The sequence below is a fragment of the Calonectris borealis genome, chromosome 17 (genome assembly GCF_964195595.1).
Source record: "Calonectris borealis chromosome 17, bCalBor7.hap1.2, whole genome shotgun sequence".
NCBI classification, from domain to species: Eukaryota; Metazoa; Chordata; class Aves; order Procellariiformes; family Procellariidae; genus Calonectris; species Calonectris borealis.
The window spans coordinates 311,387-332,951 of record NC_134328.1 but is presented as its reverse complement, the minus strand read 5'-3'; the positions used below and the strand labels follow the sequence as shown (position 1 = coordinate 332,951).

The 21,565-nt window shown below is 47.5% G+C and overlaps 3 protein-coding genes across 6 annotated transcripts in view; 2 read left to right on the top strand and 1 right to left on the bottom strand.

The window, feature by feature from the left end:
• The window catches only part of LOC142089555 (arf-GAP with SH3 domain, ANK repeat and PH domain-containing protein 1-like), a 29,208-nt gene extending 28,068 nt beyond the window's left edge, over positions 1-1,140 (top strand). The window contains exons 25-26 of the mRNA XM_075166150.1: positions 706-828; positions 1,066-1,140. Of these exons, the coding sequence (XP_075022251.1) occupies positions 706-828; positions 1,066-1,140 (198 nt within the window). The remainder of the gene's footprint in view (positions 1-705; positions 829-1,065) is intronic.
• Positions 1,141-2,465: 1,325 nt separating this feature from the next.
• On the top strand, positions 2,466-7,922 carry LOC142089558 (CMP-N-acetylneuraminate-beta-galactosamide-alpha-2,3-sialyltransferase 2-like). The gene is made up of 8 exons (XM_075166155.1): positions 2,466-2,552; positions 3,482-4,452; positions 4,554-4,820; positions 5,124-5,314; positions 5,607-5,786; positions 6,233-6,278; positions 6,469-6,588; positions 6,707-7,922. Exons 3-8 carry the CDS (start codon positions 4,566-4,568, stop codon positions 6,872-6,874), a joined length of 960 nt encoding a protein of 319 aa, XP_075022256.1. The 5' UTR covers positions 2,466-2,552; positions 3,482-4,452; positions 4,554-4,565; the 3' UTR covers positions 6,875-7,922.
• A 941-nt stretch (positions 7,923-8,863) lies between these two features.
• ERGIC3 (ERGIC and golgi 3) overlaps positions 8,864-21,565 on the bottom strand; it is a 29,561-nt gene continuing 16,859 nt past the window's right edge. For 3 of the 4 annotated variants that reach the window (XM_075166151.1, XM_075166154.1, XM_075166152.1), the window contains 6 exons: positions 17,619-17,650; positions 16,865-16,961; positions 15,080-15,144; positions 12,674-12,810; positions 11,635-11,690; positions 8,864-9,658 (listed from right to left, as the gene is read on the bottom strand). In XM_075166151.1, the coding sequence (XP_075022252.1) occupies positions 9,579-9,658; positions 11,635-11,690; positions 12,674-12,810; positions 15,080-15,144; positions 16,865-16,961; positions 17,619-17,650 (467 nt within the window). In that variant the 3' untranslated portion in view covers positions 8,864-9,578. The remainder of the gene's footprint in view (positions 9,659-11,634; positions 11,691-12,673; positions 12,811-15,079; positions 15,145-16,864; positions 16,962-17,618; positions 17,651-21,565) is intronic. The other variant, XM_075166153.1, reaches the window with a different exon arrangement.

The following is a 21,565-nucleotide window of genomic DNA, read 5'->3' as shown; positions in this document are numbered from 1 at the left end:
CCAGGATCAGCTCAGCTCCCACATCTGCCCGTATTTATCACTTTTGGTTTTGAACTGAGCTGGAGTAGGCCCCAGCAACTTCTCCTCCCAGCACTTCTGCTGTGAATTCGTGGCATTGACATCTCCCTGCTAGGTGCCGGGAACGCTACCAAAATCCCCATAAGGCTCCGCTGCCTTTTGAGGGAAGCCTTGTTTATGATTTCAGGTTGTTGGCAGGTCAGGGTGCAGTTTTGGACATGGACAAGGATGCAGTGTCCACACTGGCCCTGCCTCTCTGTGCTCCAGGGGACACCTTTCTCCCTGAGAACACTGTGCAGAGGCAGAGTCCTTTCATTAGGGGGACGCTGCTTTGGTTGCTTGGTCTTGGGGTTGTGCTGAGCAGCACCGCTGACTCCTCACACAGAGCTGCCCTGAGAGAACCAGACCCCAAACAGTGCAACTGCACATGCTGCAGTCCTGGGGCAGAGGAGCCGGTGCCTCTGGAAGGATGCTCCAGCAGAAGGAGGTGTCTTGTGGATCCCTGTCCCACCCAAACTCCCAGCAGGTGACCTGCCACCTCTGCCCTCCTTCTGCACAGGAAACCTCCCAGTCTCTCATACTTGCTCCTCACATCTTTGCCAGGAGCTTTGGGATCAAGACTAGAACTATTTTAGTTTGTGTCTGATGAAGCAGAGGAGGCCTGATGATGTTTTCTCCTGCTTGCAGAACAGACTGCTGCTCCACAGGGTCCGTGCTCTCTATGACTGCGATGCTGACCGGGAAGATGAGCAGACTTTCCGCACAGGCGAGATCATTGTAGTATCTGAAAAGGAGGACAGCAACTGGTGGGTGAGTGAACCTGTATGTACTGCCTGGAGCTGGGATGCGCATGATACCCTCTCCATCCCTCTCTTGCCTCTGTCCCATGACTGTCGCACCCATTGTCATCTCCTGCTCTGCATCTCTCTCTCCATCTTCCATCTTTTCCTTGGCAACAAAAGACAGCTGTTATGGGGCCAGTTCCTCATCCCCTTGAACATCCCTGGGCCATGCTCACTGCTCCTTTTCCTTCCTTTCTCCCTACAGAAAAGGCGGATTGAAGGACAGCCTCACAGGCAAGTTGTCTTCCCTGCTTCATTTGTTCATGTGCTTAATGAATAGAAGCTGCTTCAATTCAAGAAGGAAGATCTGATCAGCTGTTTAAAATGCAATTCCCCAAGCTACGATCTGCACTGAGGGCCCTAGGGAACGAGCCCCAGGTGCTGCCTCCCTCACCTCTGCTGCCCCAGCTCCCCTATCCCCCTGCAGCCCACTCCTCTCATGGGCTGCTCGCAGTGCCAGGCTGTTCCATAGGATCCCTTGGCCAGGCAAAGGGAGAGAACACAGCAATCTACCTGCTCCACTGCTGTGCTCATGCACCCACCTACAACCCCAGGCAGGAAATAGTGCTCATGTGCTCTGCAGCGCCATGCCTGGCTCCTGCCTTTCCCTGACCATGCTGCGTATCCTGTGGTGCTCCCTGCTCTGCTACTGCTAATGGAAACGATGGTAGAGCAGAGCAGCGCTGTGCCCTGCAGGGCCCCGGAGCTGCAAGTGGAGCTATGCTGGCATGCAAATCACTGGGAAAGGGGCTTCTGCTGAGGGCTGAGCATGCTGGGAGCTTGGAAATGCAAATAAGTGCTGTGGAGCCAGCACCAGTGCTGTCCCTGATTCTTCCCACCCAGGTTTCACTGTTTGTGCTCTATAAAATGTGCTCTGTGGCAGCTCAGGGCATTGCTTCTTTGGTGCCTGACCCACCAGCAATGACGAAGAGGCCCTTTGAGCCCACTGACAATAAATACTGGCTCTTCGGTGCTCTGTATTTCACAGGGTTGTTCTAGTTTGAGTTCCCAGATCCTTCTTCTTTGCCACTCTCCCTCAGGCACCAAACCTCCTCTCAGGCATCAGAGCAAAGAGAGCTGACCTCCCCTTGGATAAAATTACTCACAATTCATCTTGCATGGCTTTTCTCTTCTGGATGTGTTTTTCCAGTTGCTGAGGCACATTTCACAGCCGCCTTCTGTCCTCTCTGAGCCAAAATCCCATCCAGGTGAGCAAAAGAAACGAGCTGGTGAGGTGCTGGATGCATGAGGCTGTTGAGACCTCTGTGTTGCTGGTGTCAGTGTTGGCAAATGTTGAGCTGTCCCAACAGGACCCGTAGGGACAGGAGGGCAGTTCCACTCCAGGCAGATTCTTCCACCCTCAGAGGAACATTTTAATGATGATTTTCCTGATTTGGCCCTGGGAACGTGGCCAGGGCATCCAGCTCCAGTGGGACTGGTGGCCACCACAGTGCTGGGCTGCATGGGAGGGCCATGCCAGGATGCCAGGGTGATGGGCACTGCTGGAGGAGGGACGGCAGCCCTGACCTCACTGTGCCACTTGCTGTGAGGCTCTGTTCTCCCCCACGTCATGGTGCAACACTTCCTCTTCCTGTGGTGGTTGTTGCAGTTTGCAACGAGCACTGGTGAGGCCACCAAGCCCAGGAGCGTCACCTTCGCTTGGCCCTGCTCAGCGGCGCTTCCTCTGAGGAGGTGGGGGTCCGCAGGGACAGCTGGCTGGGGAGCAGGGGGTTGCAACACCATGAGGGCCTCTTTCCTGGCTGCGGGGCTGGGGAGCTCCTGGTGGTGTCCCTTGGGGCTGAGCGGGGACGGGGCCAGGTCTGTGGCGACTGGGTGCAGCCCGATGCAAGCGGCTGCATGGCTGTGGTGTGGTGGCTTGTGGCTGATGGCGCTGGGCTGGGGAACCCCAAGGTGTGGGGCACCTCTGGGCGCAGGGTCGGGGGGGTGTTTCACCTGCTGTGGGAGTGTGGGTGCAGGTGGAGAGGTCCTGTCCACAGAGCAGGGGCTGCACATGGGCACAGGCAGGGAGACAGGGCCACTCAACCCTTCCTGTCCAGAGCCCTGCCCTCCCCGGCGATGGGTGACTGCCAAAAGCTTAATGAAATATTCACTGCGCTGCCTGAGTCCCCTGGCTCTGGGCTTAATGGAAATGCTGGCACCTGCCATGCAGCCACCAGCCAGCTCCTCTCCCTCCATGGGCTGTGACTTAATAACCCTCGAGGCTCCACGAGCACTGGGGGACCACTGGCTCCTGGCCCAACTGGCACGTCAGATGGATGCTCTTTGCCTCCATCATGGCAAATGTTCATGGCTGCTGCAGGAGGGCAAAAGACTAAGTCAAAGGGATCTGTGACCACCGGCAGGGAGAGCATCAAGGGCCTTTGGGGACCCCCCATGCCTGCGGGGCAAAGAGCCGGCATTTTGTGGCCGCTTCCTGCTCGGGAGCACCCACATCTGCGTTTCCAGCACGCTGGTGGTGGCTTGTTTGTGCTTCCCTTCAAGAAGAAGTGGTGGTTCAGTTGCTTTTTGAAAGGGGAGCATGACCTGCTGCAGCCAGCTGGGATCATCCAACCCCCCCCCTCCCCAAATCTCTCATCTCTGTTCATTGCTTGGACCCCCAGGAGCAGCAGTTTTGCTGTCAGATGCATGTCCTGCGGGGCAGATTTGAGTGCAGCTGGTTGGATACCACGGCAAGCAGGGTATGTCCGTGCTGCAGGAGCCACAGAAAATGGTTAATGTGGAGAAAAGAAGCCGGTGCTGACCTGTGGCCCCACATCAGCATCCAGGGGACTGGGGGAAGCACAGGGTTCTCCTGTGAGGACAGGAGGGGTTTTCTCTCCTTCAGCTTTCCCAGTACAGAGGGGACCCTCCTCCTCCCCAACCTGCTGCAGTTGCTTCTGACCCTGGGATAGAGGCTGTCCCCACATCCCTGCTCATCCCTCACTCTTGCCTTGGCCCACGGGAGCCAGGTCCTGAGAGGCTGAGCCCCTCGTGAACTCCCAGAGGATGAGAAAACCCTTTTCCCTCTGACTTTAGTTTTATGTGAGCGCTTTTAGATGGAGAACAGAAATGTCACTTAAATATGGGTATTTAAGAAATGTTCATGCACACAGACGGCAGTTAGGACTTCCTGCTCCTTCCTCCTGGCGGTAATTCAGTGCCCTTGAAGCTGCAAAACCCCAGGGCCGCTGGGGCGGGAGCGCCTCGCCGGCTGCACGGCGCCTGCGTGCGCTCAGCGGCGGCCGAGAGGCCGAGCGGCTCTTCCGCCCAGTGCCTGCTCCACGGCGCCGGCGTGCGTGGGGAGGAGGCGGGAGGGCTCACTGCCGGCAGCGGAGCTGCTTCGCGGATGGGTGGCTGCCGCTCCAGAGGGGAGCTGGGGTGACGACGCTTTTCCACTTGTTCGCGGGTCAATTTGCAGACCCTAAAAGCGTTGCAGGCAGAGGGCAGCTCCTCGTACAGCACGTGCTGCCAGCCGGCCCTTCCCGGACCTAAAGTAACTGCAGCAGTGCCAGAAGCAGAGCACAGCAATAAAGCCATTGAACGGTTTGAAAAGGAAACGCATACCAGGCTATTTCAGATCCCTGCAGGGTTGGTGAGCAGCCAAGGGGTGTCCCAGGAGGCTGGGCAGGGAGGGTGGGTGGGAAGGGGTCCTGTGGTGCCACTGCCACTGGTCCCTGTGACATCTCGCTGCAGGTGGCATGAGGGATGCTGTGCCAGAGGCGCACGCAGGTGGTGCTGGCCCTGTGCCTGCTGCTGGTCCTGTGGCAATGTTTCCGAGCCCCAAAGGATGGCCTTGGCCCCTTCCCTTGGGCTCCCTCCCTCCTTGACGCCCCCGCTGCCCGCTGTACCGCCAGTGCCAACAGCTCCACATGGTTCAATGCCCGCTACAACATGGCCATGGGGCCTCTGTTGATGGGTGCAGCCCACAAGCTCTCATCTGACGTGATTCAGTGGTGGCTGGTGAGTGGGGGCATGGGCGGGAGCTTGGGGCTCTTCCTGGGCTCCCTGAATCTGTCTGCAGTGGGGCAGGGCCAAGGTCAAATTGGACAGATGTGATGGAGGATGAAGGGAGTGCAGGGGCTGCAGCTCACCACCCCCCCACACCTCTCTGGGCTGTCCTGCACCCTTTTCCTAATATCCCATTGGCTTTTACTGTGCCTTTCTCAGGGCTCTGCTGGGATGAGTGGGGCTCCATCCCCCTTTAGCGGTAATGGCGGGGCGGGGGGAGGCTGATGCTGCCTGTCTCTGCTCTTGCTCCCCCAGACCCTACAGGGTCCCCCGAGTGGCATCCAGCTCCAGGCCATAATTTGGCAGCTCTTCACTGTCCTCCCAGCCCCGACCGGCAGCACGTGGGACCCATCTCGCTGCAGGACTTGTGCGGTGGTGGGGAACTCAGGGCGGCTGAAGGGGTCCAGCCACGGGCTGCGGATCGACGCCCACGACTGGGTGCTGAGGTGAGTGTCCCAAAGGGGCTTGGCCTCTACCTGTCTCCCTGGGACCCTGGCATGCTCCAGTCCCCGGCCACCCTGTGAAATCTGCCTACATAAGCCCTGCGATGGCTGGGGGCCTGCTGGCCCTGCTCTCTGGAGTCCCCTACCCTGAGGCACACACCAGCCCTGTGTTGCCCATGTCCCCTCTTTGCTGCTGGCCAGGGTAACCTGGTGTCCCTGCCCGGTGGGACCAGCAGCCTGGGACCGGCACGGTGTGCACCTTCATTTCAGGACATGCCTTCCTGCTGTCTCCTAGGATGAACAGAGCAAAGATCACTGGCTTTGAGCTGGATGTTGGCATGAGAACAACCCATCACTTCATGTACCCAGAGAGCGCAGTGAACCTTGGGCCCGGCGTCCACCTCGTCCTTGTCCCCTTCAAGCCACTGGACCTGCAGTGGGTGGCCAGCGCCTTTTCCACTGGAGAGATCACGCAGTGCGTTGGCTTCGGGGGATGGCATCTCTTGTGCTGGAGGCCCTGGAGATGGCGCGGGGTGGTTCTGGGGACCCTGGGGCCTCACTGGGGCCCTGGCATCACAGGCCTGGTGGGACGAAGGGCCCGTGGGCAAGGGTCCTGGCATCCCTCTGCACCACAGTTTGGGGAAGTGGGCACTGACCCGTCCCTGCAGGGCTTGGGCATCCTGCAGCCCCATAACCCCCATGGGTGGGATGGTGGTTGTCCCCACTGTGGGGCCATGGGCTTGATGTGTCCCTCCCCAGAGCCAGGCCAGGGGATGCTGCTGGGCCAGCCCAAGGGACTGGGGGTGCATGGGGCTGGGTCCTGGTGGACACAGCCACCTATCTGCAAACCGGCTGCCTCCGAAGGAGAGGCCCTGGCAGCAGGAGTGCCCCATGCTCACTGCTGTCCTCTGGCTTTTGCAGCACATACGTGAAAGTGAAACAGTTCATCAAAGCTGACAGAAACAAGGTAAGGGCTCAGCGGGCTTCAGCTCCTCCTGGGCAGGCAGAGCTCCTCTGGGCAGAGACAGAGCTTGTTTTTCGGTGGGATGCAGGCAGAGCCGGTGAGCAGGAGGGCCGATGGCTGCGCTGGTGGCAGGGGCTGGCTGTCCCCTTTGCAGCACGGTGAGCAGCTGATGGCTCCTCTGCTACCCACTCAGGTGCTGATCCTGAGCCCAGCTTTCCTCAAGTACATCCATGACAACTGGACACAGCGCCACGGGCGCTACCCCTCCACCGGCTTCACAGCCCTGCTCTTCGCCTTGCACACCTGCCAGCAGGTGAGTGTGGCCAGCGGGACTGGGCACTGCTGCTGTACCATCACTGCACCGCTTGTCTGCACACTCTCAGGCTGACTGAGCGCCCGTGCAGTGGTGGGTCTTGCTGGTGTGTGCACAGGTGTCCGTGTTTGGATTCGGAGCAGACAGTGAAGGGAACTGGCACCACTACTGGGAGAAAAACCGCGGGTCCGGAGCCTTTCGCAGGACAAGGGTTCACGATGCTGATGTCGAATTCAGCCTCATTGAGAGACTGGCAGCCGAAGGCAGGATTTTATTCTACAAATGATGCATTTCCAAGAAACTGAAGCCAGGCTGTTAGTGCAGGAACTGGCAGCCCCCTGCACTACTGGCAGCTGCCTCAGCTTGCTTCTCCCTGCCAGCACTGCCACATGCCTGGGCTCACAGACCCTGCGATCCCTGGGGTCTCGGTGCTGCTTGTGCTGGTCCCACGAGCTGGGCACTGTGGGTGCCAGGAGGTGTAACGCTCCCATGGCACCAGGGACATTGCATTTGCCTGGACACAGGGTGGGCATGGCTCTGCCCATACTGGCTGGGAGAGAGGAAGGGGAGACAGTGGGGCTGGAGGTGGATGTGGAGCCCATGAGCTGCTGTGCATGTCCCGTGAAGCTGTTGGGTGACAGCGGTGGTGGTGGTGACAGCAACTGCTCAAATGTGGCTGTCCGCATGACGAAGCTGACATTTCCACCCACTGATGTCTTTTGGTAGAGGTTCATAGTTGTTCTTTGGGCAGGGGGAGAGGGGCATCTTCCTTTCCTGTCTTTTTATAACTAAGGAAATATTTTTAAAATTGTATCAAAAAAGAGTAAGAAAGGAAAAAATCAAGCACGCCAAGACAACGGAATCAAGTACAGTTGAAGTGATCTTACGTTGAATAAACTTTGAAAACATACATGAAATCTATTACTAACATTTGCTTTACTTTTTGAGCCCTTACTGCTTTGAAAAGACAGCACAATCTATCTCAACCCGACCCTGCAGAACAAGATTGCAGACCCTGGAGACTGAGCTCCCCAAAGGAGATCTTCTCCTCCACAGCCAGGTTAGCAGGATGTCTTTTCCTACTTTCAATCACAAACACGAACATCCTTGAATCGGAGTCAGCTTTTCCATGCCTATTAGTCACTTGGTCTTTCAGTGTATTAAAATCACCAGATCTCTCCTACTCATAAGCTCCCATTTTATAGCAGAAGCCTATATTACTTAACTATTAGCTTCGTTGATTTTCTACCTCTCCAGGTAGAATCTCCATTTCTGTATGTCTTCTGTTTCTCTTCCCCATTATATCCAGTTTCCCACATTGAGTACAAGTCTTACACTTACCTGTCCCTTCACCTTCCCTCTGTCTTCTCTAGGTGCTAAGCAGTGCTCTGTGCTATGCTCTCCAATGCTTTTCTAAGCTTTCTGTAACTGGCTTTCTTATCAAAGACAAGCAATTAGCTGGTAATTGTTTAACTGTGGGTTAAACTCTTGCTATATTATTTCCATTCATCTTTCCCCTCCTGATTATTCTTTCAAATTTAGTTACAGAGCTGTGTGCTCTGCTGAGCAATTGAAACTGTTCAAGTCACTTTTTGTTCCTGATAAAACATATAGATACTATGTCCCCTTCCTCGCATGGTAGTAGTACTCTATGATCCTGACCTGATGGATTTATTAAATATCCTTGTTTCAAATGTTTCATTGTTTTTTTTTTTTTCCAAGCCCATTTTTTTCAGTATTCTAGCTTGGAGATTAATTAGCCTCCTTACCTACACCTCAAATTGCTTCTCTCCATGATTGAAAAAACCACAAGTTTTTATACTCCCTGGTTTGTAAGTAAGTTCAACTAATTAAAAAAAAACCCGCACAAACAACACCTACTTTCAAATGAATTATAAAATAGCTTTCTTTCTGCATTATCTGATCCTGTGCCTGTCACACTCACTGTATACTGTTGGACCAATTGCTTGGACCAAGTTTAGAGTCAATACCAAAGCAAATCCAGAGCCGAGATTTAAAAGAGTAGTGAGTCTGTTTTAGCACAGTATTTTATTTTTCCTCATTATTTTCTCCCAATATAATTTCACATACCAAGCACTTCACTCACTTGTGTAGATCATTAAGATCATACACATCATGATGATATCTACATACTTTGCCACAATGCAGATGTGTTGTTTAATTATAATTTCAAATTCAGTACCAGGATTAGTTCAAATAATTTAATTATTCTTCCAAATGCTTTACCAAAACACACAGAGGATGGACTTCAATATATTTTATATTTCAAATTTTTTATTTCAAATATAAACAGAGGGGAAGTGAAAAACACAATCCAATTTAAAAATCAATTAAAACTCCAAACACTTTTTTTGCTGAAACATCAACTTGCATCTTTCGTACGAAGAGCAATCTGGAGCAACTGCAATGCCCCATGGGACAGTAAGTACATCCCAAGTGCTAGGTTGCACCATGTTGCCCAGGACAGCTGGAAGGAAAGCGCATGGGATTCAGCACATTTTCACAGAGGTCTGGCATACAGCATCATTACACTCAGAAACATTTTTAAGAAAAATTTTAAAATCTAGATGGTGTTGCTAGAAAGCTTATTTGATGGCAACTTCAATCCATTCCAGGTCTCATGACAATACAGTACATTATTCCTGGAGGCAAACAGAATGCAGTATCTCCAGCATCTCTTTCGGGGAAGGGGGCGGAACTGGATGAATGTGGACTGACACAAAAGGGTTTTTACAGTAGGGTCTGCACAGCCAGACAAGATGGCTAATCTTTATAGCAGCAAGGCTCAAGCAGATCCATCCACAAATTAATGCCAAACAAAGAATGATGGGACAGTAACATAAGAGCAGTCAGCGCCATCTGGTAATTCCAAACCTCTTCTCTTGTGCACTCAGAAGATCACTTGTGTTTTGAAAAACCTGTTTAGTTCTCCTTAGAGTTTTTTTTTGTGGGGTCAGGTTGTTGCTTATTTATGTTGTCTTCCCAAGTTCAATTTTCTTCTGGATGGCACGTGCTGAGTGATAGATCAAGGAGTCAATGAGTCCTGCAACTAAAAGGGAAAAACAGATGCATCAAGCCAGCCATGCCTCAAAGAGAGAACAACTCCCAAGGAAAGAAAACACAAGCCCTTGTCAGTGGAAAGGAATTCCAGTTCCTCAGAACAGACAGCTGCTGCTGCTCAGAAGAATAAGGTCCTCCTCCCATTAGGACAGACAAGATCCAGCCTGCAGGGCAGAGGTGATCATGCTTCTCCAGAAAAAGATCTCTCTTACAGAAGTAAAAATGAGACAGGCTGAGTCACATGTGTTTACTGATGAGCAAGAAGAGTTTGGAGAGGAAGCTGATGCTGAGAGCTTTATGCCATGTCATTGCCCTGACCCAGCTTGCCAAGGGCATGTTTGCCATTTCTTGCTCATTTCACAGTAACCTTAAAAGTAAGCTACTCTACCCGATGCTGCCCTTTATGGATGCCCTTTATTGGAGACTGCAATGTTTACCCTTTCGTGTCCTTGGTGGACACAAAGCAAAACAAACCAATGCCTTTAGTTCTTTCTGCAGTATTTTCCCCAAATCTCTCCAGCACTGAAGGAGCCTATTAATTCAGTGCTTTTCTGGGACCACAGAAAAGCTCAGAATAGGTCTACTGCACCACAAAACCCAGACAACCCTGCATCCAACGAGATGGCTTTTCACAGGACAGGAACCCTGAGCTCCTGTCAGGGAGGGAACACACGGTGCCAGTGAGTGAAGGTATTTTCAATGCTTCAATCTAAGGAATAAGTAAGTGATTACCTGGCCCTACACAAAGACAGACATTTCAATACTATATAAAGAGTAGCAGCTAAAACAGGAACTGAGTCTTCTGTTTATTACTGTAGAGTATGGAATTATTGGCCTTACTATCTGGTCTTTGACGCTTCAGATGACTTTTGTGGTTGGTTTTGCCCTGAAATTATCTCGACTTGTGCAATCAATTTGATGCTGTAACACAAAAACTATTGCACACAGCTGATTTGATCTGTCCTCTAGAATATAGAGTCTGAACATGGCATATGGCAGCAAACACTATGAACTTGCTGTCAAACCTGATCAGTGCTAGAGGACACTTGCATTTGTCATGAAAATAATTTTTGAAAGCCTTTCCTGAGTCAACCATAGAAATTAATATGATCAAACTTGTTACAGACAGAAATCCTGTTTAACAGTATCAGGTTATTTGAGCATTGTGACACTTCAGGTGATGGGAAAACCTTGCAGATAAAGGTATTATGTGATATAGGTATGTGATACAGGTGTTACGTGATACAGTAGCTGGCTTCTCAGGTCCACTAAGATCTGCTGACCAGATCTCCAGGCTGGCCCTTCACAGCCACGTGAGCATCTCCGACTATGTTTCAGAGCACCCTGGGGTATTAGCTGGAGTGCAAGGCTGGACCAAGGCTGGGCTCTGTCACATGCATGGAGCTGAGCAGATACTGATTAGCTATTCCAGAAGCCAGTGCTGAGAATGAAGTCCAGACATTTAAATGGCTCTGCAGGAACAGTCTGTCCTTACAGGGTCCTGTCTAGCTGTGAGGGCTACTTTTAGTCCCTGCAGAGCACTCACTGGAGTTCCTATGTCTGGGAACACAGTTTGAGACCTCTGAGATGGCTATGCCTGTGGCGACCTGGGTTCACAGATTTTAATGGCTTTGGTTCCACATGAAAGTAACTATCTGCTTACGGACCCAAGCTGGCCAAGAAAACAGAAAGACCACATTATTTGAAAACAAAATGTCCTGTAGAGCATCAAAATGAAATATTATAATAGGTCTACATCATCTACAGCATCTCGAAAGTCTACAGTGCTAATTACAGTCTGATGCCACTCCCATGGCTCTGCAGAACGTGCTATATCTCCTCCTGAAGGCTGAAATAATCTCTCCCCATCAAACAGGGATTTATTATCAGACATGCAGACTTTAGAAAGAGTAAGATGGCAAATGTTTACACTTTAGAAAGAAAAAAGATTGAAAGGTGCAATACCTGTAAATATGCCTCCAACAATGGCACAGACTCCCGTAAGAAAGTGTGTAAAGGACCTAGAATGAGGAAAAGAATTTGAACAACCAGCATGAGTTCAGATACCAATGTGTCAGATAAGTAACAATTAACTAATAAAAACTAATAATCAATAACTATCATAATGTTCATCATAGCACATAAGTATGCATTACATAAATATTAATAGCTGCCAATTAACAGATTTAACAATTAAATAACCCCTACTGGCTACAGAATGGAGTTTGTCACTGATACTTTCACTGAGAAGCATTGAGTAGCATTAGAGCAGTGCACTCTAATGAGCTCAGTGACAACCCTAGGAAGCAAGTGCTGAATTTATAAACCTAAAGGATGGACTTTTAATCCCCAAGGTTTTATCCATTCCTACCAAGACAGAATGCACAGCAGGCTGCTGTAATACAAAAACTAAATCCCTAAGCACATGTTAATACATTTTAAAGTATAGACATTGGCTGTCCCTCATCATGATCCTAAAAGATCGGACAGCTACAACCCCTTCCACTCCCCTGCAATTATATGCCTGTGATTAATGGAGTACCCGGAAGGAAGAAAGAGTTTCCATGCTGACTACAACATGCAGAAAAGCTATAACAAATGCAGAGTAAGTAACCAGATTGGATCACTGTGGGTGCTGCTGTAGGTGCTGGTAAGATGGGTATGCTATATAAATCTAGTCTTCCCATTAAAAAAGACTTTGAGGAAATTAGTCTGAACCGAGAACCATTATATCAGACTTCTGCTCGCTGCACCAATTTCCTTCTCCATCTTGATACTGGATTAAAACTCTTCAGGTAGTATCAGAAAAACCCCAATCCGTTTCAGGTGTTCACACAGAGAGGAAGGGCATCTGGGAGTGCCTCTTCCTCTCCACTGACTGGGAAGGGGCTTGGATGGCTTTCAGGCACGTGCACTGTCGTGTCTAAGTGAGGATGGAGTTTTAAGCTACGCAAAATGACAAAATCAATGAAGGGTGAAGGAAATAAATTGAAATGTCTCTTACCTGTGCTTCTCTGTCAGCTTCACCATCATGGGAGACAGTTCATATAGCACAAACACACCAGGCAGACCCTGGTCTCCTAATAGCCCGTTGGCTATTTTCTCATGTCGTGTAACTGAAAACTGGTTAGTCCTTACCACCTAGCAGGAAACAAACACAGCAAATATTGTTTTGTTAACGAGGAATAGGAAAGGCTGCTAAAACATAAGTTCAGTGAATCATATCAATGTAGGCCCGCCCACTCACTTGTGGAGGGCCTGACAGTGGTTACAAAGGGTCATAAAGAGCACCATCAGGATAAAGTCTATTTTTGCTACAGGCTATAAGTTAAAGCCCCAGCTAGCCCAAAGAATGAGTGAGGCATCAGTCCCCAGGCTGGACTGTTTTGGTCTCTGCTGGCAAGTAATGGCATAAGCCGTCCCTCTTGACCTCAAGCCCAAGTCCCTGTCATCCTCTACCAAAATACAGTCCACCTAAGCATGCTTCAGGAGACAGTGTTGATGTGAGAAAGCCATATATATTCAAGAGTGAGAAACATACATCTGGCCGCACACTTGGATCCATAGTTACCGTAAGTATAAGCATCATGGTCTGCACAGATCCCTTTCCTGATGACTAATAAAAAGCAACTCTTTTGACAGGAGAAGTCCTTTGAAAACTGAACAACAGCTCTATAGTAATGTGACATTTCATCAAGAGAAACAGAAGCCATGGTATACTGGGAGGTGGCCATAAGAATAGAGCTCCGATTAACTATCCTTTGTACTTCAAGAATTTCAAACATCCACAGAAACTGCAGAGGCATCCTGAATCTAAGCAGAATAAGCTCCAAACATGGTCTGAAGGTTCTCCCAATATCACCTCATAGCAAGTAACTTCCACCCAACTTCCAGGAAAAAACAGATGGGTCCTTTTTAAGCAGGGGATTGAAGAAAGAGTGGTCCACATAAGGATTTATCACATCAGAATGCAGTCTTGCAAACAGTTTCAATCTTTAGGGAAGATGAAGAAATACAAACTACATCTACCTTTCGAATGGATTCTGTTAGATTGCTCTGCCTACACTGCTCTAGGATAGCTTCACTTGAATGTCTGCATTGTATCTACTTTGGCTGTGTGGCTCCTCAGATTTGTGGTTCCTATGCAGCCTTGACACAACTAATAATCTGCCGGTGATTTACATTTCAGAGTGCCTAAAGGAACATGAAGGTTGTGTGGATGTGCAGTAGTATGTTGTTCTGATTGCAAAGATATGTGGTAGATGCCCAAGAGTGGCATGAGTTTGGGTGAAGAGCCTGAGATGGTAGGGGTTCCAGTGTTGTGGGGTTTGCACAGTGTTATAAAACTGCCTAGGACAAGGGAGTCAAATTCTGGCGTAGTTTCATCCACATGTAGATCAGTCCTTGCACTGAATGAGCCCCAGAACCACACTCGGGTTTCATCTTAGAGAAAACTGGTTTGGTGTTAAAGCGAAGCTGGGCATGGACCACCCATGCAGTGTAGAAGATACAGAACCCATACCTGGGAGACAGCTAGGGAGCTAAGCCATCTTGTACAGGAATGTTCACAGGTGCATGTGGCACCTGTCTCTTCCTCACAGGGTTAGATAAGTACACTGGGTAGCACTGGTAGCGAAGCCTGCACAACAGTAGTAATGTAGAGCTGCTGCCTCTGCTGCTGTTTTCTTTGCAAAAGAAACATAACAGCTTACATCATTCTGCTGCCCTAAGACTGTGGGGGCCCAAATAATGATAACTGACAGGTTTGGTTTGGTTTGTTTTTAAAAAAGACATTCTCCGTAGCTCTTGAGAACCCCTCCAGAATGATGGCAACCAAAATAAATGCTTCCAAATGAATGAAAGAAACAGTTCTTTCTGCTCCCTCAGGCTGGCTTCAGAAGAGAGCATAGGTTTGTCTCTGTTCTCAGGATCTTCGTCTCACCCTGGTATCTACTTGGTAATCTGTTTATCCTACCTGTCCCAAAAGAAGGACATATTCTGAAAGCAGGGCTGGAAATCCAGCCATGCTCTTTTGGAGGCTAAAGGAGTTTTTAAATTGGAGACAAGCTGATCTTGGGTTATTCTCCAAAGAACACTTTTAGGATCTCCTTGCTGCTTTGACTTCTCCTGAGCATGCACTATGAGGGACTCATGAGGGAACCTGATGAAAATGGCATGGTCACTTCGATCTAGGTGGGATGGAGGAGGCTGAAATCTGCTTCATCACTGCTGCAACATTACAGATAACATTACACCGTAGATATTGTTATTCTTGCTGGGCTGGTTATTTGAAGAAAGTCGAACAGATCATGTTGCTTCCACCAGAGGTCAGATACGGTCAGCATCAGAATACGAGGAGAAACTCTGAAGGCTTTCACTTGCCAAAGCAATAGGGAAAAAAGGTACTTACTTCACCATCTACTTTCATATACACCGTGGGGACCACTTTGACAAAATACTGAAACATCATGGAAGCTATAAGCAAAGACAGAGAGACACAATTAATAACGGGCGAAGAGCTGGGAAACTTAACTGACAGGTTAGGTAGACACAAATTGGTTTTGTTCAGCTTGTCAGGGAACATTTTTCTGCACAACAGCTACTGGAGGTTTTCAAGGACAGTAAAGTTAATGTCTGACATGAGTTTTCCTTTTGCCAAAGTGAATCTTGTTCCTGTTCCAAACAAAACCAAAAATACCAGCATTCTGGCCTTGACTAAATGGAAAACTTTCTACAAACCACTTATCTTGCTGTAGTTTTACCAGTACAACTTCTTGAAAATTCTTATTCTAGCACATGAAAACCTTTATATTTAACAGCATAGCCCTAAGAAAACATACTCAATTCTAAATGAGTATCCTATATCAGCTTCAATTAACCCTACAGTTTATTCCTGTAGAAACATGGTTTCTATCATATCAGGAGATGAAGATCTGCATCAGTGAAGAAAAAAACAGGAGGAGAACTCCTGCTGCTGCCTCAGACCAGCCTGTTCCTTCAGTTCTTTTAAGGATAATGGAAGGCAGGAGTCGCTTTGAAAACCTGTTTTGTATGAAATTCTCTAGAGGAGAAGATTATTCATCCATTTCTACAGAAGTAGTAATTCTCATATACAATATTTTTAGCTGGTCTGCAATAAATATACATTTGACATGCAATCTACTTCTTCCACTTCTTTTCCAGAGCATATCTTCAATTCTAGTTCCTCAAGAATTTGCCAACTGGTTCTCCGAGGCCCAGGATGGAAATCTTCTGCCTACAGAGAGAATTTTACCAGCTAGCTTCAGGCCCCCTCTCAGAGTGTTTGCTACTCCACAGAAAAACTTTGGCATCACGATCGTATCGAGCTTTTCATTTTTCTATTTTATTTTAAGCACCATCCTTTGATTTAGGTACAAGAATTAAAATCCATAGTGGAAAATTTAAAAGAACGGATTCAGGTAGAATTAACAATCCTACTACCACCTCAAGGCAAACGACTTCCTTCTCCAAGCTTTATTATATAACAGCACCCCAAGTACCTGCAAAGACAAACTTTGCAGACTTCAGTGGATCTAAAAAAATAACTAATCTCTGCAGTGGCATATAAAGTGGTACGGTCAGGATCTTTTGTGGAAAATGAAAACAAGCAGGCTTGTGTGAATAAACCAAGATTATAGTTTGAGCCGCAGTAGCACGAGGAGAGAATTGCCTTTCCTTCTCAAGCCAGCAAACTTGGGAGTTGTCTAGAAAAGATCAGCAATATTTCAATTTCACCACAGCTGTTCATCCATTACTGTTGGGTAGATCAAGGTCAGGCATACACCACGGCTCTCCAGCAACTATCAATTAGGCCTTTTTTTCTCTATCCTGCATCTTCTATTATCTCCATCTAGCTACTGGTTATGCAGTAGCTAGACAGGGCTCTCCCTAAACTACACCTGATGTAGGCATTTAATAATGATGTGCTGTACCTGCTGTTGTGAATCCATGAACACTGAAAAGAGAGATCTTTCAGAAAGGTCACAGAATCAAAACACATTGGCAGATTTGTTGCAGATGAATGGAGGCAGCTGTTCCAGAAAGAGCACAAGGTGGAGTCGTCCACGTTTTATGCAATGCTGTCAGGGTTCTTGCTAAAGACTGGGAACTTCATTCCTGTTCTCTTCTATTAATACAGACACTTAAAAAGAGGTTTCTCTCAGCTGGCTTTTACCTTGCTGTGCAGTGACGTCCGTCCCATCCAGAGGGTTCACAATGCCTGGATAATCCCTTCCAAATGAGAGATGTTTGATATAGTGCGTCATATTGATCTGAAACGGAAATGCTAATAACTCAAACAACTGCACAGCATCTGAGGGGCAAGGTAAGAGGCCTAAAGTTAATTATTTGTGTATTTTTCCGAGTGTGGCTCTGGAACAGAGACAGGTCCTCTCCTCTGTGCATCCTAACAACAAACTCCAAAGCACTTGCTCTTCTTTTTTATTCACGGGAGATTCCAAGGTGTGGAATTCCTCCTTTTCCTGCTGGAAACCCCTGGATCCCGGTGCCCTTCCCTCCCATCTACAGAGCAGGCTCTCCCACCCACTCCTCTCCCTGCCATAGGGGCACTATGCTGTCAGCTGCTTTGGTGGCATAGGTATGGATATCACCTGCTTCCCTCCCAGCACAAGGTAAACTCCAACAGATCCAGGAGCAGTTGTGAAAATGTCAACCTTACAAAACTGGGAAGCACAGATTAAGGAGCAAGGCAGTCTCAGGAAGAGGGGAACAGGCTTGCCAAGCAACACACAGATGTCCCAGAATATACTTCAGAGCCCTGTGTGAAAGCAGGTCCCAGGTTCTGCTCAGACTCATAAAGCCAAATATGGCTGGGATCACTAACACTAGGATCTCGGTGTGGCAAAGGGAGGGAAATCCAGAAGGAAAATAGACCAAGAGAACTAGAATACTATCTTGGGAACACTTACATTATCAAGTCCAAAGCTCTGCAGATCGTGAACTGTAATAGAAAAATAGTTTAACGATATAGTTCAGACTGTGATAACAAGCATATCTATTTACCTTATTCTAGCTTATAAGGGAGCTCCTCTCATTTCCTTTGCAATCTAAAATGGCAAGAAAATCACCTGGGTTTCTCTCTTGCTTGCAGTAGGGCATGTGATAGATAAAACTGCTGCAATTCCCCTCCTGACATAGACCACCCACTGCTAGAGTGAAGGAAAGTAACTTTAATTTGGGGTTAATTCAGATCAGGTATTTCAGTCCTCACCTGAAAGTGTTCTTAATCTAGGGCAAAAACAAGATCCTAAGGGCAAGCAAGGAAAACTTCACTGTTATCTCAGTCACCACCTGATACACATAACTCCTCTAACTACCGTAAAACACAGAGGCACAACAGATCTAAACTAACTGAGCAGAGCACTTGCCTTAATATCACATATAAGTGCCCTAAAGAAATCATTATCATCTTAGCAACTCTCAGCGCTCTGCCTATCAGCCTTGTTACTGCTGCCCAGAGAACGGACAGGGAAAGGAAAAATCTTTGTGGGGATGGCCTGAGCAGGGTACTTGCAAACCACTGGTGGAGCCAAGGTGACTGTCACCAGTACTAGGATTCGGGGAATTTGGCCTGCCCTCTCTCTGCCCTTCCTGCATACAGCAATATGATGATGCCAGCAGCACCACGCACCCCCAGAAGGGATCTGGCAAAGATATGGGCAATGGGAGGCAATGGATATCTTTTGGTTGGCTACTTAAATGACTTTATGCAACGCCAGAAGCATCAGTCTCAGGATGAAAATATAACTCACAACTCGATTTCAGTATTGCTCCTAGCAGGTTTATCCAAAGTCACACATGTACCTTAAAGTAGCCAGAGGCTGTGGCGCATTTGAACAGGTAAATTCACGTGCTCAGGAAGCCAGACCTCACCTTTCACCTTAGCAAAGAAAAATACACTTCAAAATTCATGGGCTATTATTTTAGGAGCTGGTGGAGTCAGATCACCAAGTGCTGCTACATCATGAACAAAGATTAGAAATGCTGTTCCCTTGAAGGGTTTCTGATATACAGCCTAGCACAAGACAGGCTACAAAGCTAAAGAACTGATTGAAACTAGCCTCTCCTTTAAAATATTTATTTAACATCAGTGTGCTGTGAACTCATTTTTTTTCAATTAACATCTTTCAATAAAACACCAGAAGTTTTAATTGTATTTATATAAAACCCTTTCTAATCCCAAAGATATATACATGCAAAACAGAGAATGTACAGTTAGAAAAGGAAATGCTAAGCCTAAACATTCTGATCTAGGCAAAGACCCTTGCATTTCACAGTTAAAACGTTCAATGCTCAGAAACTAAGGCTGCAGTCATTGGAATTAAGGTAATGGTTCTGCATTACAAAGAGCTCAGAGCTGCACTGGCTTCAGATATTCCTGTTGCTGCCTCTGACAAGTGTGCAGACCTATCACTGCCACTAGCACAGGTTTGTGTGCCTGTGCTGGCAACTGGATCAAATAACTCATTTGGCTTTAAAAAAGAAATTCCTACTAAAAATTTGGAAATAGATGTGAAATGGTGGGCAGGGAAAGGAAAGAAGGGAGAAGTGGCCTTGGGATTATGCTACGTTGTTTTTCTTAATGGTTACCAGCAACACCCTGTTTCAAGCTGCAATATTACTTGCACTTAAGTCAAGAGTTAAGTGGCTTAGCTGCCTTTTGTACAGACACCAGCAGGCTAACCTTCAGTTAATAACAAAGTTCTACAGAGATCCTGGTTCTGGTGGATCTGCATTTAAACTGGACCTACTGCCAAAGGAATAAAACAGTCTTTGTCCCCCCCAGCATCTTTCTGTTGATGGCTCACTCCTGTCCCACCCTCCTTTTGGTCATGAGTCACATCAGAGAACCTAACAGGCTGAAATGTAAGTATTGCTTTATGTGAGGCTATTCTTCCAGCCAGAGCAGTTCCAAAGTAAGGTTAATCACACAGCTGCACAAACGCCTGTGCTGGCGCAGTGCAGTGATGCGCAGGGAGGGACAGGGATGTCTGTGCTCCTAGAACCCTACCCAGGATTATGGTGTTTATCAGCTTTAATGCTTGGGTAGTCACATTCATCAGCATGTGAAGTGGGAGCTGAGGATTGGTAGGGCTGACAAATCTTACAGTAATAGCGCAGTACCAGAGAAATTCAAGGGCAGCACTTGAGAAAGACCAGTCATTAACTAACCTGTTATACTAGATTTACATCGTGCGTGACCCATTTTAACAGTTATGGCTATCCAAAACAAAATTTACCCACAGTGCTCTGCTATGCCTTCCACAGAGAAAATGCTGATTAATTAGGTTTTATAAAACTCCTCTCCAATAAATGATTTACAACTCTGCAAAAAAGCATGATGTATACGTTTGGTTTCTAAAACAGTCTTCCACCAGACCACAGGTTTATTTATCTCTGATCACTGAGGATTATGCTAAGCACATGTGTATATACTCTAGGTTGCAGATAAATGTTTAGCTAGCCATAGTTTGCTTAACCTAAACCAGGCTACTTAGAGAAGAAACAGAACAAGGAAACAGAACAGAAGATCTTAAGAGACTGTCAGCTAGGACCAGAGACTATTATTTCTGAAGAAACATAAACACATTCCTTCCTTTCCGTAACTGCAGCTAAGTGCCTAGCTAGGTAAAAGAGAGACCTGTAAAACATCTTAGGTTTGTCAAGAAGCCTGTTTGTTTTTACATAAGCTAGTTTTCTTCACGGTTTTAGTAACAGTTTTAAGAACTGCTGTCTATCTGAAGAATTCTCCCCATCTTGCATTTCTGACTTGAACAACCACAAAGCCTCCTTAGACTCCGAAATTCAGTCCTTTACCTGTAAAACAGGGTTAACAGCACTTAAGGCCACTCAGGACTCTGTCAATAAATACATTAAGGCTGCAAGAAACCCAAGACACAACTACCTAAACATGTTGCTCCAAGGTGAGCTAGAACACCAATTTTCAAACTGGGGATTAATTTTCTGGAGGAAAATATCTTACAGGAGCATAGCAACAGGAAGATGGTGAGTGGCATGAGGATGCATCGTGAAGAGGGGATCGAGGCAGGGAGCAACACAGAAAATGTTGCAGCTAAGGGAGGGAGTGAGCAAAGCTGAGAGCCTGAGCCCTCTACCAGATGTTACTGAGTCGAAACATCACATCTCAACCTGTAATCACCACGATTATCCTTAAAAAATCCAATGGCTTATAAACCCTTGGAAAACCTCCTACTGAGTATTCTGAGATTAGCAGGCTTGGTGCATGAATTCCCAGGAGAAATTCTGTTGTACAAATGAGATTAAATGAGAGAATTATTCCATCTGACTTCAAAAGGCAGAAGTCTCTCCAACGTGTCACCACGTCCCCCTCAATTACGTTATCTGCACATAGCAACTAATAATCCGCCAACATGTTATCTCCAACACTGATATATTAAAATCGTTTCAGACAAAGATTCTCAACCTTTTCCATCTGGTGACCTCATTTATCACAGAAGAATGACCTGGGATGGCTCTCCTTTTAGCTTTCAGGAAATCTTCTCAAATCCCAGCCTAGATCAACAGCTCCTCCCAAAGGAGATTTACGGGCACAGCAAATAATAGAAATCGTGTTAGTTCTGTAGTAAACAGTTTTGGGGGGCCAAGGGGGAAGGATACAGCAACACTTACTCTCAACAGCGTGCACTGCAAAAATGAGCACAGTAGGAGAGAAAAGAGAAATATTCAGATCCTTACAATGAAAAGATACAGAGATTCAGATAGAGCAGCATTTAAAACTTGTACGAAAAAGGGGAAGAGTAACAGCTTTGCCGGTGTGCTTTCTAGGCCATACAAAATGACTCCCTAGCTAGCCAAAGGACTGATATAGGGACAA

What these genes read in the sequence shown, in the direction of transcription:
- LOC142089558 (XM_075166155.1), top strand. Translation starts at nt 4,566, where the DNA reads ATGCTGTGCCAGAGGCGCACGCAGGTGGTGCTGGCCCTGTGCCTGCTG. An exon ending in ACGTGATTCAGTGGTGGCTG is followed by an intron (nt 4,821 to 5,123) that starts GTGAGTGGGGGC and finishes TTGCTCCCCCAG; the next exon opens with ACCCTACAGGGTCCCCCGAG. An exon ending in CCTTGCACACCTGCCAGCAG is followed by an intron (nt 6,589 to 6,706) that starts GTGAGTGTGGCC and finishes GTGTGTGCACAG; the next exon opens with GTGTCCGTGTTTGGATTCGG.